At 48.7% G+C, this 27,136-nt stretch overlaps 1 protein-coding gene across 1 annotated transcript; it reads left to right on the plus strand.

Moving 5' to 3' along the window:
- Positions 1-3,988: 3,988 nt before the first annotated feature.
- Positions 3,989-26,717, plus strand: LOC118634827 (SLP adaptor and CSK interacting membrane protein). The gene is made up of 5 exons (XM_036269626.1): positions 3,989-4,073; positions 20,081-20,204; positions 20,891-20,954; positions 24,111-24,172; positions 26,415-26,717. Exons 1-5 carry the CDS (start codon positions 4,059-4,061, stop codon positions 26,588-26,590), a joined length of 441 nt encoding a protein of 146 aa, XP_036125519.1. The 5' UTR covers positions 3,989-4,058; the 3' UTR covers positions 26,591-26,717.
- Positions 26,718-27,136: the final 419 nt, after the last annotated feature.

Here is a 27,136-nt window from a genome sequence, read left to right on the forward strand (position 1 = left end):
TTCCGCCCACCCCTACCCAAATATCCACATGCAGAGCATACATCTGGGCTAGGAAGATCCCGCCTCAATGACCTCGGGGCTGGGATGGGAGCTACGACGCCTGTCTGCTGTTGGGATGAACAGAGCAGCCTCTGTGGCTTCGTGATGACCCAGGTCCACCTGAGTGCTTGGCCTCCCACGTCCTTCTCAGAGCTCTTTAAACGGTGCTTGTCTTTGTGATTTACAAACACACCTAAACATCCTCAGTCGATACAATGAAGACTATTTAAATCTCTAAATCCCACCAACTCAGAGGCAGCCACTGTTAACATATTGATGTACATCTTGCTTGATACAAATTTAAATATACAACTTGACAAAATCATACTTGCTGCTTCATGATCTGCTTCATTCACTCAATAATACGTCATGATCACATGTCTATGGCGACAGATGGAGAATTGTCTAGTGGCTTCATAGTATTGTATAGAATAACATACTTAATTAGTACACAATTGACTATCAAGTTGCTTTTAATTTTTAACTATTCTAAATAATACTACCATGAATCCTTTGTCATTTGTCTATGTATCTCCTTAAGGTAAATTTCTAAATATGGAACTGCTGAGTCAAAGGTATATTCATTTACATTTGGTTATTATTATTAAATTATGCCACCCCCAACCCCCCAAAAGAAAGACATATTGAAGTCCCAACCCCTAGTATTATCTGTATTTTCTTCTGGTACTTTTATAATTTCACATTTTATTTTATTTTATTTTATTTTATTTTATTTTATTTGTTCTATAATCCTCACACAAGGACGTGTGTAGAGAGAGGAAGTGGGGTGGGGGGGACATTGATGTGAGAGAAAAACATCAGTTGGTTGCCTTCTGTACATGCCCCAACCAGGGAATGAACCTGCAACCCAGGTATGTGCCCTGACCAGGAATTGAACCAGCAACTTTTTGGTGCACAAGACAGTGCTCAACCAACAGAGCCACTGTCTGGGCATATAATTTCACATTTTAAAGTCAAATTTTTGTGATACCTGAAATGTGTTTTTCTGTGAGAAATGAGATTGAAATCTAGTTAGACAGTTCTTCAAAGTGACTAGACAGTACCAAGAAATGACTAATCCATGTTTTCCATGCTAATTTGAAATGCCACCATTATCATATCCTAAATTCCCAAGTGTACTGGAGGCTATTTCTGGACTCTGTTGTGGTCACTGTTGCAGTGACCCTGCCTAGTAATCTCCTCTTCTTTTTTTTTTATGCTCACTCGAGGACATTTTTCCATTTTTGTTCAGATAGTGGGAAGGAGAGAGAAGAAGAGAGAGAGAGAGAAACATCGACGTGAAAGGGACACATTGAGTGGCTGCCTCCCACACAACCCCTACCGGGGCCGGGGACAAAATGCAACCGAGGTACATGCCCTTAGCGGGAACCGAACCCAGGTCTCCCTGGACCGCAGGCAGATGCTCTAACCATTGAGCCAAACCAGCCAGGGCATAATCTCCTCTTCTTTATCCCAACTGGGGAAGCACCAAAAATGACCACCAGGGGGCGCGATTTCATCTCCTTGACCACCCTCCTCCTGGCCCTCTAGCTGCCGAAATCTGCAGGCTGCATTTCAGTTGTGCGGAAAGGCCAAACAGGCCTCCAACATCCTGCCTTTCTCTTGTGGTGGGAAGACAGTGGTGGAGCCAGGGGAAGCGTGTGGGCAACAGGAAGTGGGCAGGTCCACATGGCCTGGGGTGGTACATGGAGGACACAGCCATCAGCTGCTTTCTCAGAGCACTCTGGCCTGGTGAGCTCCCTTAAAGGCCCAGTTCAAATGCTACTGCGGGGACCCTCTTAGTCCTCCTACTTCTGTGCTCCCACAGCACTAGCATGCATTGCTTTCGAGAGCAATTATTTATGCACTGTCTGCCCTGGGGAGCGTGCACTCCACCAGGGATCATGACTTGCTCAGCTCTGAGTAGAGAGTGAGGGTCACTGAACCTCGCCTACATACTATTATGTCTTCACCTGCCTCCTACTCCTTGAGAGACTTCCCTGAGAGCAGGTGCTAGCTCTGGTTCTTTCCGGCCCTCACACTGCCCAGCACGGGGTCTGGCAAATAGACCCTCAAGTTTACAAGAGCAAAGCTGCCTCCTTTGGTGTCTGTAACTCACTTCTCTCTGTGGATGTCTTTTCTCAGTCAACTCGTGTCAGGCATTTTCTGATGTGCTGGACTGTGGTGGGTGCCATGGTCGGGAGGGTCTTTGGGGAGGCGCCCTGTCGCAGCCGGGAGAGCAGAGCATCACAAACGAGAGATTTCATGGCACGCTGCTGGGGCGACTTAATGTTTATCAGTCAAACTCTTTCATTTTACAGACAAGGAAACTGAGGCTCAGGCAGGGGAAGGATTCATGTAGGAAGTTTTCAAACTGAGCCCGACACCCCAGGCTTGGACTTGCTGTACCAAGTGCACTGTGGAAAGCAGCAAGTCTATCAAATGTGCTGTGTCACAGCCGAATAGGGCCGTCCGGAAGGGTTAATGATATCCCTTATTGGATGAGTCAAAGGGACACCAACGGAGGAGTCTCTGCTTTAGCAGCAGAGGGTGAGCTCTACCCACAGAAGCATTTATTCACTTCTCAAAAGAACATTCAAAATTTGCTTTTAGGGAGGTTTTTGAGGAGCTACACTTTAGATTGAGCTTGATAAGGAAGAGCACAGACTTTGCAAATGGACAAAACTGGGTTCAAAGTCCTTCCCCGGCTGTGCAGAGTTGATTCATGATATAACCTCTCAGAGTCTCAATGTTCTCACCTGTAAAACAGAGATGATAATCTTCCAGGTAAGCGAAGGAATGGAAAACCCTGGTTTCAGGCCCTGGTTGTCAGCTGGTGCTCAGTTATGGGGTTCACCAAGTCTGGGGTGCACTGGACATAGTGTTCACCTCCTCACAGTGCCAAGTCCAGTGACATCCTGCTGGTAACTTTGAATCAGCCATAGTGTGGGTAGTTATATCAGGGAACTTAGCAAACACTACAAATCTGGAATCTTTTTTTTTTAATCTTCACCCAAGGACATGTTCATTGATTTTTAGAGAGAGAGGAAGGGAAGGAGAGAGACACTCCGACCTAATGAGCCACACCCGCCAGGGAAGGAATCTTTTTGTTTCCCAAGAGCCAGCTGGTAAACATTTACCAGACGTCCAGGGCATCGTCTTTATTACTGACAATAATAACTTGTGAGCTCTGGGAAGACCAAAGCACACTAGTAGGCTATTTTTACTGACACAACTGCTCGTTTCCATGAGTGGTCAGCTCAACAAAATGGTCAGTTGGTTTCATGTTGGTTGACTGGCCCCCATTTTGAGGCTGTGAGCCTTGCTGGGAACTCTTCTGTACAGTCAGAATTGTTCGATGCAGCTGTTACCTGAAACAGGGGTCTTTCCCTGCCCTCTCCCAGCAGGAGCTGGGTCAGCAGTGCCAGGGTTCCCTGGGGTCGGCGGGAGCTGCTCTCCCTGCGGGATGGAGAGCTGGTCACATGTGAGCTGGTCTTACCCAGGGCTGTCTCTGGGTGGGAGTCAGGGTCCTCTCACTCCTTTGGAGCTCTGGGAATGATTGGGTTTGTCTATGGGGACACCCCCACCCCTACACCCACCCCCCCACACACACAGAGAGACACAAACACACACATACACACACACACACACACACACACACACACAGACATACACACACACACACACACACACACACACACAGTGCCATATCTCCACCCAGGGCCTGACCCCTTCCCACGGGATGGGCCCCTGGTAGGCCCTGTGGGAGCCGGGGCAGCAAGAAGATTCCGGCTCCTGGAAAGTCTCGGGAATCAGATTTTCTGGAAGGGGGACCGGGGGCCTGCTGACGGAGCCTGGGCCTCTCCCCGCGGGCTGAGCAGAAAGGGGAAGTGTGGTCAGACTGGTACTCGCTGCTCCGGGTGGGAGGAAGATCTGTGGGCGAGGAACACCTCTCGTCAGCTGTGCCAGAGCCACAACACTCAGGGCACTGCTGTCCCCTCCGCCACTCACATCTGGACATGCTTGCGGGCCAGGTAAGCATCTGGGCCTGTGTCTGCGAGGGACTGTCTGGGCTTGGGCGGGGGATTGTCGCCGGAGCCTTGGGGTTGGAGACACACTGGTCTTGGAGAATCCACTGTGGTAACTGCCTAGGTGACCTCAGAATCGCTGGCCTCCGTTTCCTCATGTGTGTTGGGGTGATGAAGAAGAAGCCTATGTCTCAGGCTGAAATGACAGTGACTGGGGGTGAGACATGTGTGCTGCAAAGCGGTTGTTATCATTCTGGACTCTGATGGCGAGTTTTGATCACTGAGGACCCTGATGGGTCCGTGCTGGAGCTGGGGCTGGGGTGGAGGTGTTGACTGTGTGACTTTGGGCCACATCTTCGAGCTGTTGGAAGGAAACGCTAGAACACCACCAGCCTAGGTGTGGTTGTCAGGGGTCTCTGGCATTCGGGGACTGATTTATAAGGCTCCCTGCCTTCCAGAGGCCTCGGGATCCAGGTGTGTTGAGTTGGGGTCAGATCTCCATTTTGCCATCTGCTCTTCCCTCTGGAACACAACTGTGGAGTAGACCTGGGCTCGGCTCCGTCATTTCCACTTCTTCCTTCTCCTGCATCACTTGTCCCGAAAGCCGCTCCCTTTCCCGGCCCTCGGCCCGTGCCCACCTCTGATGGAACATGGAGAGTGGCCATTGCTGAGCCTGGAGAAGACAGGGCCTGGGAGCTTCTTTTTACTTTTTACTCTTTTAGGATCTTTTCCCCTCCCCTCTGAAAATTGGGAAACTGCAAAGACACAGGGAAACAATGACCCCGAATTCCACCGCTTCACAACAGCTGTGGGGAAGGGCTTGGGTTTTGCCTTGTGATCTTTGTTTCCTAGGTATAGGTTTTGAAAAGTTAGCATTGTTTTATTCTGATGGACATACATTCTAGAAACAGAAACTCAGACTTCGCCACTGTGATCAGGGCCCAGGCATCTCTGTCCCCTCCCCCCACGGTGAGGCCAGTGTTATCACCGAGGAGCCACTGGGTGACAGGTTTCTAGTTTTCCTCCGTATTCTTAGACCCGAACAAATAAGAAAGTAAGCAATGGCAAGAGACCATGTGGTTGGACCCAAGGAAGGACTTCTGGGTTGTAGAAATCCTGGGATAAACATACCAGGAAACGGGAACAGTCGGCCACTCTGGCGGGCTCTGCTGAGGGCGGACACATCCCACCAAAGTCTGAGATGCTGAAGAGGCCACCCCTGAGAAAGCAGGGCGCAGGAGTCTTTTCAGATGTGATACCTACATTTTTGAAAATGTGTTTATTTTACACTTCCCAACGAGGCCAGGTGATAAAGAAAGAAAGAAGGAGCCCATCCTCACGCACTGAACAACCAAAACCATTTTTCCGTGTTTCCTCCCAGTCATCCCCAGCCACGCATTCAGGTAACGGTGTGTGAGACCCGCGTTGTATTCTGTGCTTCCCACTAGTCCTCTCCTGATGTTTCTTCCTGTTGCTCTGTCGCTGCCCTCCTGTCCCATCAGGTGGCCCTTCCGCAAGTTTCTCCTCCAACCCTCCGGTGTTTGGTGCTGGGTCGCTCCCCGTTCGTCTCTACTGAGATGCACGTATTTCTGCACTTAGATTTTACCTCCTTTGGATTACTTCTTTTTTTTTTTTTTTTATTCTCACCCGAGGACACTTCTGGATTCATCTTAAGATAGAGTGGGAGGGAGTGAGGAAGGAAGAGAGAGAGTGAAACATTGATGTGAGAGAAACACACCCACTGGTTGCCACCCACACGACCCCAACCGGGGCAGGGGACAAACTGCAACCGAGGTACGTGCCCTTAGTGGGAACTAAACCCGGGACTCTCTGGTCCGCAGGCCAATGCTCTAACCGCTGAGCCAAACCAGACAGGGCTGGATTACTTCCTTTTTTTTTTTTTTATCCTCACCCGAGGACATTTTTCCATTTTTTGTTCAGACAGAGCGGGAGGGAGAGAGAGGAAGAGAGAGAGGGAGAAACATCGATGTGAAGGGACACATCGAGTGGCTGCCACCCGCACGACCAACCAGGGCCGGGGACAAACTGCAACCGAAGTACGTGCCCTTAGCGGGAACCGAACCCGGGTCTCTCCGGACCGTAGGCCGACGCTCTAACCGCTGAGCCAAACCGGCCAGGGCTGGATTACTTCTTAAAATAGATTTCTAGAAATGATATCACGGAATTACAGGATAAAACCATTTTTTAAAATGTGTTACCATTTGCTTTTAAAAAAATAAATTTAAGTCCATTTATATGGCCATTGGCCATGCCGGAGGATCCGTTTCACCATAACTTTGCCAGGATAGGATTTCATCAATCTTTTCCATTTTTTCTCACACATAGATGTGTTTTCTAACTGTGGGCAGACAAATATGCCAGGGGAACAATAAAGTCTGATGGTTGAGCATGTACGAACAGAGTCAGGTCCTATAGGGAAATAAATCCAACAGGATTAATCCGGGAGTGATGGGGTGATCAGCGATCACAATGATGGAGGCGTGTGCCGTCAGCATGGGTCTGCCTGGCCAGAAATGGCACGTTCCGCTCACCCTCTCCTTAGTTATCCAGGACCTATAATGAGCCTTCACAGAAATAGAAGAGAGAGACAGAGCAGAGAGGCTGGACCCCTTTCAGTGACACCTCCCTGCCCTTTCCCAGGCACACTTGGCTTTTAAGTGGTCAGCAGCTGTCCATAGGGCCATGTCTGGGGCTGACATCAGCCAGGAGCTCAGGTGGGAATTTGCCCTCACTGAGCATGAGCAGTGATAGTCGTCTGGGAACTGGAGGTGAATTCGGGCAAGAAATGCTCATGCTGACTCGCAGGTGTTAGCTGAAATATTATCTCCAGTCTCCCAGACCCTTGAGATCTAGTTTGAGAGCAGCTCAAACCCTCATTCCCTGCCCTGTTGAAGTCCAGAGCCCTCCCCGAGACTTCTGTAGGGCCCCCACCAGGCCACCCCTTTTCCATGGTTCTGAGCCCTGTGGGTGAGCCTCTGCCCATACTGCACTGACTAAGGGGTGACCCTCAGCCCTTTTCTTGGTTCTCTGCACCCAAAAGAAAACCACTCACCAAAGCACTGGCAGATGCAACAGATTTTACTAAAGATTGGGGAGGAGCCACCAGAGGGGTTTCCAAAGTAGCAATATGAAAAACAGCCCTGCCCTGGCCGGTTTGGCTCAGCGGTTAGAGCGTCGGCCTGCGGTCCAGAAACACCCGGGTTCGGTTCCCGCTAAGGGCATGTACCTCGGTTGCAGTTTGTCCCCGGCCCTGGTTGGTCATGCGGGTGGCAGCCACTCCATGTGTCCCTTTCACATCGATGTTTCTCTCTCTCTCTCTCTGTTCTTCTCTCTCCCTCCCACTCTACCTGAACAAAAAATGGAAAAATGTCCTCGGGTGAGGATTAAAAAAAAAAGAAAAACAGCCCAGTTCTTAAAATGTCATGGTACCCTCAGTTGATTGAGCGTCATTCCGTGAACCAAATGGTGGCTGGTTTGAATCCTGGTCAGGGCACATGCCTAGGTTGTAGGTTCAGTGCCCAGTCCGGGTGCATGGGGGAGGCAGCCGATCAATGTTTCTCTTTCATACTAATGTTTCCCTTTCTCTCTTTCTTCTCTCCCTTCTTCCCTCTCTCAAATCAATAAAAAAATATATATTTTTTAGCCCTGGCTAGTTTAGCTCAGCGGTTAGAGCATCGGCCTGCGGTCCCGAGAGACCCGGTTTCGGTTACCTCTAAGGGCATGTACCTCGGTTGCAGTTTGTCCCCGGCCCTGGTTGGTCGTGTGGGTGGCAACCACTCAATGTGTCCCTTTCACGTTGTTGTTTCTCTCTCTCTCTCTCCCTCCCACTCTATCTAAACAAAAAATGGAAAAATGTCCTCGGGTGAGGATAAAAAATATATGTATGTGTGTGTGTGTGTATGTGTGTGCGTGTGTGTGTGTGTGTGTGTATGTGTGTGTGTATATATATATATTTAATTCCTGGCTGCTCCATTCCTGAGCATCTGCCACCAGTTGCTTCTCCTACCTTCATACCATGCGGCTGGCTCCTCTCCCCACTCCTCCCCTTCCTTCTCATCTTCTCTCCAAAACTCCAAACTGCCCCCACTCAATACCCAGAGGAATTCCATCTTCTCCAGTTCCTACCAACAAGTTTCATTTCCTGTCCAGCCAGCTAAGTACTTTAAAGGCAGCTCATTCTGTTTTTTATTTCTTTTTTTTTTTTTAATCCTCACCTGAGGATATTTTTTCATCTATTTTCAGTCAGAGTGGGAGGGGAGAAAGAAAAACATCCATGTGAGAGAGACACATCGACTGGTTGCCTCCCGCAGGACCCCGACCAGGGCCGGGGACCGAACCGCAACCAAGGTACATGCCCTTGACCAAAATCAAACCCATGACTCTTTGGTGCTTGGGCTGACTGACGCTCTAACCGCTGAGCCAAACCAACCAGGGCTTTACTGTTATTTTTTAAATGAGGTATAAATAAAATGCACAGGTCTTAATATGCAGTTCAATACATTTGGCAGTTGTACATACCCTGTAACCATTGCCCAAAACAAGGTGCAGACTATTCCCACCACCCGGGGAAGTCCCCTTGTGGCCCTTTCCAATCAGCCCCTTCCTCCCCCGTTGCAGCCACTGTTCTGATTTCTACCGCAGTCAGGTAGTTCCGTCTCCTCTTGAACTTCCCCTAGAGAGGAGCGTACAGGTGTGCTCTCACATCGGGCTTCTTTCCCTGAATGTTTCCAGGGTTCGTCTGCACTTTTCTGTGTGTCAGGAATTCATTTCTTTTCATTTCTAGGTAGCATTTCATTGTAGAATCTACCAGCCTATTTATCCTTTCTTCTGTTGAATTCCATTCTGTTTTTATAGTTTTGCATTCTTTGAGTAAGGACATGATTGATATTAAGAATAAGAGTGTGGCCTGGCCGGTGTGGCTCAGTGGCTCATTGGCTCAGTGGCTGAGTGTCGACCCATGCACCAAGAGGTTGCCAGTTCGATTCCTGGTCAGGGCACATGCCCAGGTTGTGGGCCCGATCCCCAGTGGGGGTCATGCAGGAGGCAGCCAATCGACCTTCTCTCTCATCAATGTTTCTGTCTCTCCCTCTTCCTTCTTCTCTCTAAAAATAAAGAAAAAAATGTTTTAAAAAGAATGAGTGTGAACAGGGCAAAGGGGGAAATTTTTCTATGGGATGGGGAAGCTGAAATTTTAATAATACACTTTACTTAACCCAATATATTTAATATCATTTCAAGCCCTAGCTGGTTTGGTTCAGCAGTTAGAGCATCGGCCTGCGGTCCGGAGAGACCCGGGTTCGGTTCCCGCTAAGGGCACGTACCTCGGTTGCAGTTTGTACCCGGCCCTGGTTGGGTCGTGTAGATGGCAACCACTCGATGTGTCCCTTTCACGTTGATGTTTCTCTTTCTCTCTTTCTCCCTCCCACTCTATCCGAACAAAATATTGAAAAGTGTCCTCGGGTGAGGAATAAATAAATAAATTAATTAATTAATTTAAAAAATGTCATTTCAAGATGTAACCCATGTAAACATTTATCAGTGAGATCTTTTACACTCTTCCTTTCACACTAAGTCTTTGGGATCTAGTGTGCATTTCACACTTACCTCTCAGCTCCAACTTGCCACCCAGCTCAGTAAGTGCTCAACAGAATAGCCTCATGGGGCTGGTGGCCGATGTCTGGGACAGTGCAGGCCTCAGCTAAGGGGATTTGTGTCCAAGCCCGCACAGTCCTTGAAAGCAAGGTGCTGGAGTAGAATTCAGATCTCCTCAGCTTCCTGCTGAGCTGTGTGCAAGTCTGCCTCCTACAGACACTTTGAGACCTCCTCCGACTCCAACTGTCCGACACTATAATTTCCCTACACGTACATGCTACCCACGCCTTTTGGGACTCATGGCTTTTTCAGACCATTTATTCTTCATGAGAAAACCTCGAGTTTTGTTTGTTTGCTTTTGTTTTTTTGTTAATCTTCACCTAAGGATATTTTTTCCATTGATTTTTAGAGAGAGTGGAGGGGATGGAGAGAGGGGGCAGAGAGAGACATCAATGTGAGAGAGACACATCAATTGGTTGCCTCCCACACGCACCCCAACTGGGGCCGAGGATCAAACCTGCAACCCAGGTATGTGCCCTTGTCAGGAATTGAACCCGAGACCCTTCTGTGCACAGCCAATGTGCTAACCGCTGACCCACACTGGCCAGGACAAGGAAAAACCCAAGGTTTTCAACGTACAGGACGTGACCATTAGTGCGTTGTGAAATAAACTTGGGAGCTTACACTCAGTACCTTTTTTTTCCCATAAAATCAGCTAGAATAGGTGAGAAAATGTTGGCATGCATCACGTGTCATAGACATTCTGTGAAATGTGTTTCATTTATGTGAATATGCGAGTAGCTGTCACATGGTAAGTGGCATTTCTTACTCTGAGGATCTTGGTTTAAAAATAAAAAATAAAAGCAACTGCTATTAAACCCACAGTCCTGGGAATTCCCGGGGATGGACAGTGAGTGCGATTTCTGTGGCTGGTTCCCCAGAAGTGCCTTTTGGGGAAGTGAGACTTGGGACTGGCATGACTGTCGCCTTGAGCTGCTCTCACTCTGACACCACTCAACACTGCAGCAGGCTCACTGCCAAGTATATCTTAGGTTCCTGAGGAATGGGGAGAAGTGAGCAAAAAGCTGGACCTCCACCCTCCGAGATTTGCAAGGCCTGTACTTCCCTGTCAGCTGTTCAATGCCAGCAGCGGATGGCAGACGGAGGGCAGCGAGCCTGCCTGAGGGCGTGTGTCCAGGTGAGGGGCTTTGGCTTGGAATGCACAGCGCCTGAATTTCAGACCGTGGATCCAAACTGCCTGCTACCCTGCATGGTTACAGGGAAGGCTCACCGGCGTCAGGGGAAAGAGGCCAGGGTATCATGCATTCACATAGTCACAGATAAGTATGGAGCACCCGCTGTGTTTCAGGTGACGCTCTAGGCTCTGGAAACAGTAATAAAGAGGGAGGCAAGGCCCTTGCTCTCACCGAGTTTGCAGGCCAGTGTGGGAGACAGTGAACAGATAAACCGAGAGACAGCCTTGATGGTAAGAGTACGTGAGCTCAGCTGCAGGGAAAAAATGCCTTTCGTGTATTGGCCATAACATGCTAGGGGAGAGGGCGTGTGTGTGCTCCCCACCCCTCCCCATCCAGCACCCTGCCGCTGGACCCTGCCTCCTACTTCAGAGAGAATGGGGAATTGGGGATGCCATCTGTCAGCTCCTGCCCCCACGCCCCAGGTTGGTTCTGCCCAGCAGCACACCCTCTCCCGATCCCTGCTCCCTTTTAAAATCTTATTCTTCTGCCCTGGCCGGTTTGGCTCAGCGCATGGAGCATTGGCCCGCGAACCAGAGAGTCACGGGTTCGATTCCAGTCAAGGACACGTACCTCGGTTGTGGTTCGGTCCCCCAGTTTGGTCGGGGTCATGCCGGAGGTAGACAATGAAGGTGTCTCTCTCGCGTGGATCTCTCTCCCTTCCACTCTATCTGATGATAAATGGAAAAATATCCTCAGGTGAGGATTAAAAAAAAAAAAATCTCATTCTTCCATCTGGGCCTGCGAAGGTGTCTGCTCTGTTCCTCGGGTCTCACTCCTCTCTTCCATCCTGCATTTCGTTCTCATTCTCTCTCCCGCTGTCTTCACAGATTATGAACACACTGAAGCCGCTCGTATTGTAAACGTACAACCCTTTCTCAACCTCAGTTTCCTCCCTTCTTAAAATTCAGGTTTCTCTTTCCCTCTGGGCTTTCCCTTTAGGCTGTTGCCAGTCAAGGAGAGCTCCGAGGGAGTGAGATTCGGCCGCCCTGGGGCAGGGTGACGGAGGAGAAGGGAGAGAATACAGATGCACCGAGCTCCGAGCAGAGCGTGTCTGTGAAACAGGGAGGAGATGACAAGCAGGGAGGATGAGGCCTGGACATCAGGGTCTTCATTCCCATATCGTACTCAGTTTTCACTAGATTCCAAGGGCTTTGGATAAAACTCTAGGATGCCCCTGCCTGCCAGTGCCCTAGGGAAGGAAACCAGGGATCCAACCAAGTCATTCCCACCTTTGTAAAAATCAGTTTCTCTTCCTGCATCTGGCACACCCAGACAAATGAGGGGAAGTGGGAAGAGGAGGGAGCATGGAACTTTGCTTCGGAGAGAAGTGACTTGATAATGATGAAATTCCAGGCACCCTATGACAAGCACACCGGAAACATTTGGGTTCAAGGAGTCTTTCTTAATGCCTTTCGCTCCACCCAGCGGCTGCTTCTGAGTGTTGTGAGAAGCAAGCCTCCAGCCTCCTGACCTGCCCCCGCTGGGGCTCTGCAGATGGCCCCGTCCAACGGTCCTCGGAGGCCTGAAAACCACCGGGAGTGCTTGTCATGAGTGCCTGAGTCCCACACCAGACCTACAAATCAGAACTGGGAGTCGAGTGGGGACGTGGGGACCTGATGTCTGCATTTTATTTTATTTTATTATTATTTTTTATCCTCACCCGAGGACATTTCTGTATAGAGGGAGAGGGAGAGAGGAGGAAGAGAGAGAGAGAAACATCAATGTGAGAGAGACACATTGACTGGTTGCCACCCACACGACCCCAACCAGGGCCAGGGACAAAGTGCGACAGAGGGACGCGCCCTTAGCGGGAACCGAACACTCCAGTCGCTGAGCCAAACCAGTCAGGGCTGATGTCTGCATTTTAATACTTCTCCCAAGGCCCTGGCTTGGTGGTCACCAGCTAGGGCCCCAGAGTCAGAAAGACCTGGGTTTGGCTTTTGATTTTTCTACTTGCTAGCTCTGCAACCTTGGGCGAGCTATTGAGTTCTTGTCAGCCTCTATTTTCTTATCTGAAAAATGGGATAATAAGTATGATCTGCCTAATAGAGCCTTTGTGAGGATTAAATGAAATCGCGTGTGTAGAGTACTCGGAACTTGGGGTAGCGTTGCTTTTGTAGCGTGCACTTTCACAGTGAGGTTCTCATGTGAAACAAGCCATGTCTAAAAGCTGAGGTCTTGCCAGTATTGGAAGTGCTTGAATGAGGGTTCTGCTTTCAGTTCTGTAATGAAAAGAAACTTTTCTCAGCTTGGTGTCAGCCTGGCAGAGTAACGAGAGCGTGAACTTTGGCATCAGACAGGGCAGAGCTGCCCCTCTGAGGTTAGTCAGTCACAGCTGTGTTGCCTTCAGCAAATTGCTTAACCTGAGTCCTATTTCTTCATCTGTCAAATGAGGGTAATCATAGCCCCCCCCTGCCCATTATATAATAGGTTATAATAAAGATTAAGTGAGAACATGGTTCTCAACTTTGGCCCTTTTTTAAAAATTAATTTATTTACTTATGCTCAACCTGGGCCTTTTATTAGACTCAATTAGGGAACTTTATTAAAACAAACTCTCAATGGCCAGGCCCCAGCTCAGGTTATTTATTTGTTTTTTTTAGAGGTTTTTTTTGTTTTGTTTTGTTGTTTTTTAATTTGAGACAGAGAGGAAGGGAAAGGGAAAGAGAGATGGAAACATCGATGAGAGACAACATTGGCCGCCTCCTGCATGCGCCCCACTGGGGATCTGGCCCACAACCTGGGCATGTGCCCTGACTGGGAATCAAACTGGTGACCTCTTGGTGCATGGGTCGACGCTCAACCACTGAGCCACGCTGGCCGGACAGACCTGGTTAATTTAATCAGAGTCTCTGAATACTGCAGACAGGAGCAGTTTTTCAAGCTCTTCAGGTGAATCCAAGGTTTCGGCGGAGTGGGAACTTATGTCTTCAAGTTCTTGGTCCAGGGCCTACCACGCTCAAGGAACCGATAACTAGTAACCGAGTGTGCTCCCACAGTTCCTCTTACTCTTCCTTCTTCCATTCCTGGGTCCACCAAACGCTCCCCCAGCGTACAGAAACTGGGTGAGGCCCTGCAGCTCCCTGACCTCCTCCCGGCAGCTGGGCCCCCTTCACCTGTCCATGTGGACTCAGCCCTTGCTCTGGGCCCTGCTGACCTAGGGTTCGGAGTTGGTCCAGCTCTGGTCTCACGTTGCATCTGACCCTCTACTGGTCTATACTAGACAGAGGGCCCCCACTCTGCTCAGAGGTCCCCGCGTTATCTCTGAGTCTGGATCCTGGCCTGAGAGCCTTCCTACGACAGAGAGAGGCTACCTGCTGGCCTTGAAGGTGGAGGAAGGGGCCAGGAGCCATGGAACATGAATGGCCTCTGGAAGCAGAAAAAAGCAAGGAAGCTGTTTCTCCAGTGAATCCCCAGCAGGGGCACAGCCCCGCCCACACTTTATTTTAGCCCAGTGACATTATGTTGGACTTTTGACCTCCAGAACTGTAAGATGACACACTTGTGAGTTTTTTGTTCAGTGGATTTTTTAAAGGCATTTTTTTGTGGGTTTTGTTTTTTTTAAATCCTCACCCGAGGACATACTTTTATTGATTTTTTTAGAGATAGAGGAAGGGAGAAGGGGGGAGAGAGAGAGAGAGGTGAGAGAGAAACATCAATCTGCTGCTCCATCCCACACGTACCCTGACTGGGGATCGAACCTGCAACCTGGGTATGTGCCCTGACCAGGAATTGAACCCACAACCTTTCAGTGCATGGAGTGATGTCCCCAGCCAACAGAGCCACAGCAGCCAGGGCAACCTTTGTGTTTAAGGCACTATGTGGTCATTTCTTAGAGCAGTCGTAGAAACAGACGAGACCTGCTCCTAACTGCTGCTTCCTGGGGTCCCAGCTTGTTCCAACGGGGGGCAGCCTCCCTCAATGACATTTCAGTTCCATTTTAAAACTTTTAAGTTACTTTTGATTACTAAGCAGATTCATTTTAGTTTTTTGTTTGTTTGTTTTTTCCTTTATTAGTTTTAGAGAGACAGGAAGGGAGAGGGAGAGAGAGATAGAAACTTCGATGAGAGAGAACATCGATTGGCCGCCTCCTGCTTGCCCCTCACTGGGGTTCTGGCCCACAACCTGGGCATGTTCCTGACCAGGAATTGAACCAGCGACCAATTGGTACATGGGTTGACGCTCAACCACTGAGCCACACCAGCCGGACTCATTTTAGTTTTAAACATTTAGTTGTGGTCCTTCTAAAACTTCAGTCTTGGAATCAATGTTCTCCTCTTTGCCCCAGTGAAGGGAGTAGAGAGGGGGTGGGGCTGCCTCAGCTCCCCGACACCCTGGCCCGGCACGTTCTTCTCTGGTATTTGGGTGGAGGAGCAAAGACAGGGCAAACAGTTCGCCACAGGAAGTCTCCCAGCAGGAGGTCATTCCTGCTGAGCTAGTTACTGGCGTTGAGTGAAGACTCTGGCCCTTGGCCCTTGAGAAGTTCCTTGTGAACCCCTGAGAGACCTGACTGCATGGCTGAGCTCACTGTCAGCATCTTCTCCTGCAAACACGTCTTTGCCCCATGCTTCAGTAGCTCTCAGCCATCCTGCACCCCACAATCTCATCTACTCCAGGCCTGCTGACATGGGTGGGAATCAGCTTACACACCTTTCCGGGGCCTGACCTTGATCATGTGGCCATTGCACCTGGCCCTCTGGCTGGACTCCAGCCATCACTCCCCAGAGCTCCTCTGGCCTCTCTGGTGGCACCCTGGCCATTAAATTATCCTGGTGGCCCAGAGGGCATCCGATTGGGAATGAGATGTGATTCTCTTTGGGGCCCCTTCTCTCAGCTGCACTCTCCCACAAAGACAAAATTTTTGTTTTTGTTTTTATCCTCACCCGAGGACATTTTTCCAATTATTGTTCAGATATAGTGGGAGGGAGAGAGAGAGAGAGAGAGAAACATCGACGTGAAAGGGACACATTGAGTGGTTGCCACCCGCACGACCCATCCAGTACCTCAGACTACAACCGAGGTACGCGCCCTTAGCGGAACCGAACCTGGGTGTCTCTGGACCGCAGGCTGATGCTCTAACCTCTGAGCCAAATCGGTCAGGGCAACAAAAACAAGTTTTGTGTGGTTCTGTTGAAAGGCATCTCTCAGTGGTCCATGAGGAAAAGGGCTGTTTCTCTGGTCTTAGAATTCGGGGACTTTGGTTGAGATGCTTATTCTCAACTGTGGGCCCTGATCATTCATTCTGGGGGATCCATTGGCTCCTCACGCCACATATCAGTACCACAGTGATGCTTATTTTATTTTATTTTATTCATTATTTTGTTGTTGATGTTAATCCTCACCCGAGGATATTTTTTTTTCATTGATTTTTAGAGAGAATGGAAGGGAAGGAGGGGGAGAGAGACACACACCCATTGATGTGAGAGAGACACATCACTTGGTTGCTTCTCCCACACACCCTGACCCAGGCCAAGGATCAAACCTGTAACCCAGGTACCTGACCGGGAATCAAACCTGCAACTTTTGTTGCTCGGGACGATGCTCTAACCGATGAGCCACACTGGCCAGGGCAGTGATGCTCCTTTTATTTTATTTTATTTTATTTTATTTTATTTTTTTTTATCCTCACCCGAGGACGTTTTTCCATTTTTTGTACAGATAGAGTGGGAGGGAGAGATAGGAAGAGAGAGAGAGAGAGGGAAACATCGATGTGAAAGGGACACATCGAGTGGCTGCCACCCGCACAACCAACCAGGGCCGGGGACAAACTGCAAACGAGGTACATGCCCTTAGCGGGAACCGAACCCGGGTCTCTCCGGACCGCAGGCGGACGCTCTAACCGCTGAGCCAAACCGGCCAGGGCAGTGATGCTCCTTTTAAAGTAAAATATCCTGAATCCCATTTGGTTTCTGGTTGATGGTTTGGGAGCAGCATGACTACTATCAACGGAGGAAGGCTCTGTAACATAGAAAGCATCTGCCCTTCTTTCTACCTTGGTGACCTTGGGCAGGTCATTTCACCTCAACTTCAGCTCTGGTGTGGTGGTGAGGCTGAGATGAGGGGAGAGATGAGAAAGTGGACTACTTGATGCAGTGAACACATTCGAAAGATCTGATAGAAAATCAAAGCCAGGCCCTGGCTGGTTTGGCTCAGGGGTTAGAGTGTCGGCCTGCGGTCCAGAGAGACTCGGGTTTGGTTCCCGCTAAGGGCATGTGACTCGGTTGCAGTTTGTCCCCAGCCCCAGTGAGGTCGTGCGGGTGGCAGCCAATTGGTGTGTCTCTCTCACGTCAATCTTTCTCTCTCTCTCTCTCTCCCTCCCACTCTATCTGAACAAAATATTGAAAAACGTCCTCGGGTGAGGATAAAAAAAAAAAAAAGAAAATCAAAGCCAGGTGATCCGTAAGAACAAAACTACCAAATATGTACCACTCTGCGTAGATCTGAAAAATGACCCATAGTTTCACTTTCTGACGTAATGTCTTTGAACCTGAAATCTGAGCTATGGTTTCTCATGGAAGTTCCACTGTATGGTTGGTTGACTCTTTTTTCCATTTTTATCCACTAAACGCAAATAGTTAAAAAAAAAAAAAATCAAGTGATCCAGAAGGTTTATAGTGGAAAGTTACAGCCCCCTGTCTTCCCATTGCCCTGTTCACCCAGTCATGCTCCTTGGAGTCCTGGCTCTGAACCCCTGCATCTGTGTCTATAACCCCAAAGAGAATGTTTAGGTTGCTGTGTGGAGAAATCCTTCAAGCGTGAGACAAAAAGACAAATAGAAAATAGGAGAGGAGAATTAGACAAAGAGACCCATGTGAATATGTGAAAAAAAGGAGAAAATGGAGAGAAGAAATTCTATTTATCTGTCTGTTCTTCTACCGGTCTGGTTCCCCAGAGCTAAGAAGGTGAGATTTAAAAAAAATAAATAAAAATAAGTAGGAATCAAAAGGACATTATTTATTTATTTATTTATTTAATCCTCACTCCAGGACATTTTTTCATTTTTTGTTCAGATAGAGTGGGAGGGAGAGAGGGGAAGATAGAGAGAAACATCGACGTGAAACTGACACATCCAGTGGCTGTGAAACTGACACGTCGAGTGGCTGACACTCGAGTGGCTGCCTCCGGCATGACCCAACCAGGGCCGGGAACAAACTGCAACTGAGGTACATGCCCTTAGCAGGAACCAAACCCAGGACTCCCTGGACCACAGGCTGTCGCTCTAACCACTGAGCCAAACCAGCCAAGGCTCAAAAGGACATTTTTTTAAAAAGTGAAATTCTAATTTAGGTTTGTTGAACAAAGAGGCCACCTTCTGATACTGGTAGCTTCTGAAGCCCCGTGCCCTTTGACCCCACTGGGCCCTGCAAAACCCAGTATCACAGCCCCCATCACAAGCAAGGTTTCTAGTCTCCATGGTTTCTTTTCCCCTTTGTTCTTCTGCCTCTATTACTTCCTTCTGTGCATCCTGAAGGGTAGTCTGCAACAAACCTCCGCCTGGTGCCCACCTGGGGATGAGATACCCCTGGTCCCTGGTCGCTGCTCCTTTGCTCTCTTAAGAATAAACCCCCAGCATGTTTACCAACATGGATAAATGATAAGAAACAATGTTGAGCAAAAAAGGAAGCTGCAGAATGATGAGCATTGCACAGCGCTGGTTATACATAATTGGTTTTGCCACACAAACTTTATTTTATTTATTTTTTAATCCTCACCTCAGGATATTTTCCCATTTATCTTCAGATAGAATGGGAGAGAGGGAGAGAAAGAAAGAGAGAAACATTAATGTGAGGGAGACACATCAACTGGCTGCCTCCCGCACGACCCCAACCAGGGCCGGGGATGAACCACAACCGAGTTACGTGCCCTTGACCAGAATTGTACCCGCGACTCTTTGGTCCGTGGGCCAATGCTCTAACTGCTGAGCCAAACTGGCCAGGGCCAAACTTAATTAACAGACAAAGAACATTCTATTTGATTAAGCCAGCCTTCACTAAAGAAACAAAATTTGGAACTGAACATCCAGATTGTAATAGAACCACTTAATAGATGAAGGCACTGTGCCAGTCATGCCCATTTTTAAATAGTAAGGCCAGTTAGAAGGTCTTTGTAGTAAGAATGGCTTTAGCAGCAGCCTAATTCTGCCCCACGTCCTATGCCACCTGCCTGGAGCCCCGCAGACATTGTTAATGTTACTCAAAAGCATGAATCAGAAACGGCACTCCGTCGGCACGCATGGTGAGCTCCCACTGGCTACATGGTAACACAGGAAGCTGATTCCCACTTAGGCAAGATATTCCAGGATCTCTCCCAGCCCTCGAGGATCATTTCTACTTTACTACCCAAATGAACTGGCAGTATGTCCATTCCGTGGGTGAGGGGAGCCCAGCCCTCGCCGAGATCTCCCTGAATTCCTGGAGGCTGCCCCTGAGTCCATCCTGCAGCCTGCCCCCCACTGTCAGCTGCAGCCGGGCTGCTGTTCCCTCTGCTTGCCGCCCCCCCCCCCATCACCCCTGGCTTGAAAAACCACTGCACATGTCATTTTTCTCCAGGTTCTGTTAATACAAGCTTTTGTTGTGCAATTTAATTGAAGGTTTGAGGGGAACAGATTACAACAATTTAGGGGTGAATATTGACATAACTGCCCTACAAAGGCACTGTCACTTTCCGCTGTGGAAACTTTCTAATGATGCTCCCCACCTCAAAAACAAACACGCTCAAAATTCTATCCCCGCGTTGTGAATTAAGCCCACGTTGCCTGTTTGATTTAAAAACAACTGCAGTCGGTTATCACTTTAAGTAAAGTGTCCCCTCCTACTGCCTGTTGGACAACATGAGAAAGAGCAGCGATTTCGTCTTCCATGTCTAGAGTGCCCAGCCAGCTCGTATCTTATTCTAACCCTTGCAAATCCCCTGTGAAGTCATAGGCGGTATCCCTCCCATATTGCAGACGAGAACACTGAGGCTCAGAGAAGGTTAAGTGACTTGCCTGAGGTCTCCCAGCTGCTAATCAGCAGGGCTTGGCCGTGAACCAGAGCCTGCCTGATCTCTAAGCAGATAGATCTTCACACAGCGAGGTAGGTAACTGCCGCACCGCCCCGGGATGCCTTTCCCTCATGCCTCGTCCTCCATCTCCATTCTCCTCAGGAATCCACTGCAATGGATTGGTGGAGGGACAAATTCTGGATCATCTTGGCTGCGGCCATCATCACGGTCTCTGTGGTCCTGGGCCTCGTACTGTACTGTGTCTGTAGGCGGCTGCTCAGACAAGGTAATAGCCACCTCACCTGGGCAGGTGCAGGAGTGCTTATCAGTGCATTGGGGCTCCTTTAGAGCAAGAAGATTAGTTCCAGGACTGTATGGGCTGAACTTTGGATTAAGCATCATGCATTCTGGGTTTCAGTTCGAGCCCTGCCACTAATTTGTATCGCTGGGCCTCAGTTTCCCCATCTGCATAGTGCAGGGAAGGAGGTTAACTAATGTACAAGAACTCTTCCAGGCCTAAGGGGTGACGTGAAGGCAAAATCTGTGTCAAGGCTCACTGGGCTCCAGTGTTTTCTCTCGTTCTTGTGGCTGCTGATTGCAGCATCTCAAGTTATAACTTATGTGCCCAGCACATCACAATTTACAAACTGCTTTTCCCATTCTTTATCTCATCTCCTCCCAACCACACTTTTGCTTATTCATTGGGCCGATGTTTCTGATTGCCAACTACGTGCCAGGCGCAGTACTAGGCAACGAGGAAATAAACAGCCCACGTGCTCCCGCCTTCACTGGCTTAGCAAAAGGCTCAGACAGCCTGGGTTAAATTCCAGCTGCCAGTTTTTTGCTGTGTCCCTAAATCTGTGGTTCTTCCCACTGTCCTGAGCCTGTCTGGTTTCTGAGGATTTTTAAACTCTAACATCACAACTTTTGCTAATTCTTCCTAAATGAATATGTTTACTTTTCCCCCTTTAGGAAAGAAATTGGAAATTGCTAAACCCTTGAAACAAATACATAAAGATGAAGAAATGATGTATGAGTAAGTGGGGAGCTCCTTCTGCTTTTTCATTTTGAGAACTGCCTGCTCACTTCCACTCTTGGGCCGGCGCTGCTGGGGGAGTAGGTTAGATGCCTGCTTTTCCTCTGCAGCCAGTGAAATGTCATGTCTGCCAATTCTCCCCTCTTTAAGGGGAGAGGTCTCAGGCTTTGGGGCGCTCTCCAACTCCTCCCTCATGTCATCTACTTTATCTTGTTGCTGTTAATCTTCACCTAAGGATATTTTTTCACTGACTTTTAGACAGAGATAGAGTGGAAGGGAGAGACTGAGAGAGAGAAACATCGATGTGAGAGAGACACGTCAACTGTTTGCCTCCCACATGACCCTGACTGGCGCTGGGGATCGAACCTGCAACCCAGGTATATGCCCTTGACCAGAAATCGAAGGCCAATGTTCTTACTGCTGAGTCAAACCAGCCAGGGCTTGTCATCTACTTTGATGGAGCTCAAGGGTCAGGCTCTGTGTTCTGGGTCTACCATTCAGGGTGAGTTCTGCCCTTCTTTTCTTGAGGTGGATTAAAAGCAGAGTCCTCTAAAAGCTATTGTGCTGAACAAAAATATGCCATTCCTTTACTTTTGTACTTTGTGATATCTTTGGGGCTTTGTGATTGCCATCTGTGTTGGGTATCTATGGTCTTCCCAAGACCTCCCTTCGGCTGGAGGACTCACAGGACCCAGAAAAGTTGTTATATTTGTGGTTATGAGCTACACCAGTGAGAGGATACAGATTAAAATCAGCAAGGGAGCCCTGGCCTGGTGGCTCAGTTGGTTGGAGTGTTGACCCGTACACCAAAAGGTTGTGGGTTTGATTCTTGGCCAGGGCACATACCTAGGCTGTGGGTTCGATCCCTGATCAAGGTGTGTATAAGAGACATCCAATCAGTTTCTTTCTCTCTCTCTAAAAAAAAATCAATAAAACATATCCTCAAGTGAGGATGAAAAATGCACCGCCCCCGCCCCTAAAATCAGCAAAGGAAAAAGGCCCAGAGTGGAGTCCAGGAGAGACCAGGTGCCAGCTTCCAGCTGTCCTCTCCCAGTAAATCACATGGACAGCTCTTCCTCCTCCCAGCAATGAGCCGTGACAGCCTGTGCCAAGCACTGCCAACCAGGGATGCTCACCTGAGCCTTGATTTCTAGGGGTTTTAGTGGGCACCAGCCACATAGGCATGGAGTACCCGCATGACTACTTAACTACTCAGTCTTTAGCCCCTCCAGAAGTCAGACTGATACAACATGACCCAAGGCCCCAGGCAAACACAAGCAGCATTCACTACCAGTCACCCTGTTCGCACAAACCATCTGGCTGGCCCAAGGCCCCAGGTACACAAAGTCACTCTTCCCAAGCAGCACAGTCCACGCGCTTAGAGCTTATTTCCCAGGAGCTGATCAAGGGCCAGTCCTTTTTTTTTGGCATATATACACTATATGAAGCAAAATCTATGCTTTTCTAAAATTAATTTTGTTAGGGCTCAAGGGGTCCAGCAAATAATAGGCCTCTTCCCCACCAATTCTGATCCACTGAGGAGCAAGACAAACGTGTCATGCAGTTGGGTAACCAAAATACTGCCTCTACTAGAACAAAGCTGGCATTGCGGATGTGGCTCTTCCCCCAGGGCAAGTGTGTTTTCTAATTCAAAACCAGAACTTTCCTGCACGGTGCACAGGCCGCTCTGGAGATCTCAGGTCTGCCCCCAGGGCAGCCCCTTCCTCTGAATGGCAAAGACCAGAGCAGAATATGTGCTTTCTGCATTCAGGCCTGCTCTGGAGGAGAAAGTGGGAGCAGCTGGACTTTTCCCAAATTTAGGAGTCAGATCAATTTCCCTCCTTTCCAAGGAAGAGCCACGTACAGGTGGAGAAAAAGGCCACTGATGGAGCTCGTGCCACACGTCCCCTTCCCCACTCACCCGACAACCCACACATGCCTATGCATTCCCCGGGGGAATTAACCTCGTGGACCAGAACAAAACTTGTCTCAGAAGACTCTAGTAACGCGGCTGGTGTGGCTCAGTGCTTGAGCATGGACCCACGCACCAAGAGGTCGCTGGTTCGATTCCCGGTCAGGACCCATGCCCGGGTTGTGGGCCCGATCCCCAGTGGGGGGCATGCAGGAGGCGGCCAGTCGATATTCTCTCTCATCCATGTTTCTCTCTCTCTCTCCCTCTCCCTTCCACTCTCTCTAAAAATCAATCAATAAAAAAATTTTTTTAAGAAAAAAAGAATCTAGTACCAGTTTGAAAATCAGAGTACAAAGAGAGGAGCGAGACTTGCTTGGAGTCTATCTCAGTGAAATATAATATGACTACAGAAAAGCACAACCAGTGAGAGCACCACTCAGTCAATTTCCACAAACTGAACAGACCCAGGCAGGCGGCACCCAGATTCAAAACAAAATTACCAGCACCTCAACATCTATATCCCCTTTCAGCTAGTCCACTGCAAGGGTAACCACTATCTGAAATGGTATAGGTTAGTTTTTTCTTGTTTTTATGATTTATATAAATGGGGTTATACAGTATGTATTATTTGGTGTTTGGCTTGTTTTACTCAGCATTTTTGTGAGATTCGTGTGTGTGGTTATAGGTTGTTCACTCTCACTGCTGTGGAGTATTCCACTGTGGGAGTGTAGCACAGTGAATTTATCCATTCTGTCGACAGCAGGTGGGCATTTGGGCAGTTTGTGGATGTTATGATTAGTGTCGCTATGAATATTTGTGTCTTTTGACAAGCATTTCAGTAGGGCATATATCCAATAGTGGGAATTGCTATCACATGGTGCACGGACAGTTAGCTTTAGGAGTACATCTGTTTTGCAAATCAAAATACAGCTGGTGCTTACCACCCCCTCTTAACCAGCCCAGCCGAGCACAGGGGGAGGGGGGGGGTGCTCCATGCTCTAAGGTACAATGCTTCAACTCCCTTCCCTCAGATCCAGCTCTCTGGGCCACAGCAAGTGGTTTCTTTAGAGGGGGCCGGTTACAAATGTGGGGCAAGACCTAGAAAGAGAAAGTACTGCTTCCAAGTTTCAGGGACCAAGATCTGAATATTCAATCCTGTCCACTTTCCTTGACGTTTTCCTTTAAAGCCACTGACAGCAGGCTTGGTCAAAACCAAACACCAACTCCTCTTTCTTTCTCTCCAGGAATGTTGTCGATCAATTACCCCCTCTGCCACCCAGAGGTTTGCTGCTTCAACAAGATGCCGGTAAGTATGTTTTGGTGACAGCAGTCTCATTCAAGGTAGGATAACACATTTATCTAGGTGTCCTAGTTGGCTCAGGCTGCCCATAACGAAATACTATAGACAGGGTAGCTTAAACAACAGGAATGTATTTTCTCACAGTTCCAGAGGCTAGAAATCCAAGATCAAGGTGCCAGGGATTTGGTCTCTGGTGAGGACTGTCTCTCTGGCTTGCAGATGGCTGCCTTCTTGCTGTGTCCTCACCAGGTGGCGAGAGCTCTCTGGTGTCTCTTTATATCAGGGCGCTTACTCCTGGTGGACCAGGGCTATAGCCTTCTGACCTTATTCAATATCAGTGACTTCCTCACAGGCCCCCTCTCTAAATACAGCCACAATGGGCTCAGGGCTCCAACATACAAATGTTGTAGGACATAAACATTCAGGCTACGATTTGCAGATGGCAGCAACCTATTTTATTTTATTTTTTATTTTTTATTTTTTTCTTTATCCTCAACCGAGGACATTTTACCATTTTTTGTACAGATAGAGTGGGAGGGAGAGAGAGGAAGGGAGAGAGAGTGAGAAACATCGACGTGAAGGGACACATCGAGTGGCTGCCACCCACACAACCAACCAGGGCCGGGGACAAACTGCAACCGAAGTACGTGCCCTTAGCGGGAACCGAACCCGGGTCTCTCCGGACCGCAGGCTGACGCTCTAACCGCTGAGCCAAACTGGCCAGGGCGCAGCAACCTATTTTAAAGGGTTAGGATAAGTATCAGTGCTCCCAATATTCAATTTATAAATTCATATTCAAACCCCAGCGAGGAGCGGAGTAAGAAGGAACGTGGGGTTGTCACTGGGCCGCTCACTCCTCCGTTAGAAGAACTCTGCTGGGCTTGACTGCGACATTATTCCTTAAAGTCTTCACACCAATGGCTTTACCTAAACTTCCAGCGTCGGCTTACAGGTCACCACCTGCGAGAGGCCATTCCTAACCACCTTCTGTAGAGCAATCCTGCTACTTTTCTTTATGCAGCTTCCAGAAATTATCAAAATTACCTTACTTCGTTATCGCTCATTTATGTATCCGTCTCCTCCACTGAAATATAAACTCCGGGAAACAGGAGACTTTCTTGTCTTGTTCACCACTAAATACAGTCTCTGGAGCTTAGTAGACAATTGATAAAAATGTTTTGCTCGGATGGGTAAATAATAATATTAGCTAACATTGATTGGGCAGGCACTGTGCGTCTGGCCCCGCTGGGCTCTTTACAAGCATTATCTTGTTTAATCTTCTCAATAACGGTGTGAGGCAGTACATTGTAATTACCCTCTGGCTGATGAGGACACTTAGACACAGAGAAGTTAAGTGACTTACTCATGGTCACACAGCTAGTGACGGCTGGAGCCTGAACATGAACTCTGATTTGTCTATAACTGCAGACTCTGCAGGAATGGAAATGGTGGCAGCTTTGCAGGTTCTCTTAGGGAGCAGACAGTTCCAGGCCCCAGGAGAGGTGGAGCTGAGCTCCTTGGTCATCCTTCCCCTCGCCACTCTAATCCCTTTGCTAAGTATCCATGCCCCACTAATTCTACCTTTTGAAAACACCACTATTCCCTTCTTCCTCAGCAGAGAGACTCACACAGGAGCAAGTAGCCACAGTTCTGGAAAACAGTGTCAGTCACTGCCAGAAAGAAAATATACTTTGTATCACTTCCTTGTGGGAACTGGGATCTGTAGACACAACACTCCTCACTTGGCTATTAGCTCTGGTCCGTTTCCAGCCAAAGTTTCTTTTTCATGGTCCCCACTGCAGTGCAGTCTAGGCAGAGAAATATGACAGTCAAGATGTCTGACCAGCCCGGCCGATGTGGCTCAGTGGTTGAGCGTCGACCCATGCACCAAGAGGTTGCCACTTTGATTCCCGGTCAGGGCACATGCCCAGGTTGTGGGCCAGATCCCCAGTGGGAGGCATGCAGGAGGCGGCCAACCGATGTTCTCTCGCATAGATATTTCTATCTCTCTCTCCTTCTCCCTCTAAAATCAATAAAGAAAAAAAAAGATGTCTGACCAATATCTGCCATTTACTCATTTGGGTGATCCCAAGACTGTCCTGTCTGTGCTTCAGCTTCCTTTGTAAAATGGGGATCTGATCCACCAAGAAAAGGAAAGATTCCCCACGAAAACTATGTTGAGCCGCTTGGTCAAAAACATATACATACACAAGAGCTTGCATCTAAGGACTCTTTTTGTGTGTTCTAGCCCCAAAGGAAACCCCAAGTGAGTCTCCAGCATACTCATTGGTAAATAAAGATAGAAATATGAAGACGGTCTCCATCCCCAGCTATATTGAACCTGAATGTGACTATGATGATGTTGAAATACCTGCAGATATGAAAAAACATCATTTTGAAACAACCATTTCTTCTTTTTGGTAAGCTGAAGAGGGTTCACAGAGTTTATTTTAGAACCATCAAGAATGGTTGAACTTCTGTGTGTCCGCTCCGGGAAGAAGTGGTGACATTAACAGGGCTCGGTGAGAGACACTCCCTGAACCTTTGAAGAAGAAGCCTTAGCGATCAAATGACTGCAGCCAGAGAAAGGTACAGCCGCTTGGCCCCGAAGACTGAGACGAGCCAGACCTTGAGCTTTTCTATTGAGGAAGTTCCCCAGGAAGGCCCGCTGGGCTTCGTGGCTCCCACCCAGAGAAACTGCTCTGTTCTCGGCCCTCTTCCCTCTTTCCTTCCCTCCTTTGTGCGGTTCTAAGTGATCTCAAGCTTGGTGTTTGCGCAGTCTTCTCGGTCCCCAACCCCAGCACCACCGCCAGGAGCACCAGGTCTCATCTCTACCAGCCCCACCCACCTCCTGGAAGAGAATCCATGGGTGGCAGTTGCCGCTGAGCGCTCTTGTGTGCGTGACCACACCAGCCTTGTGGGTTCTTCAAGGGTGGGCAGCACTTTCTGTTCTTCTGAGCCCTCCCCACC

The sequence above is a fragment of the Molossus molossus genome, unplaced genomic scaffold, assembly GCF_014108415.1.
Source record: "Molossus molossus isolate mMolMol1 unplaced genomic scaffold, mMolMol1.p scaffold_m16_p_19, whole genome shotgun sequence".
NCBI lineage: Eukaryota > Metazoa > Chordata > Mammalia > Chiroptera > Molossidae > Molossus > Molossus molossus.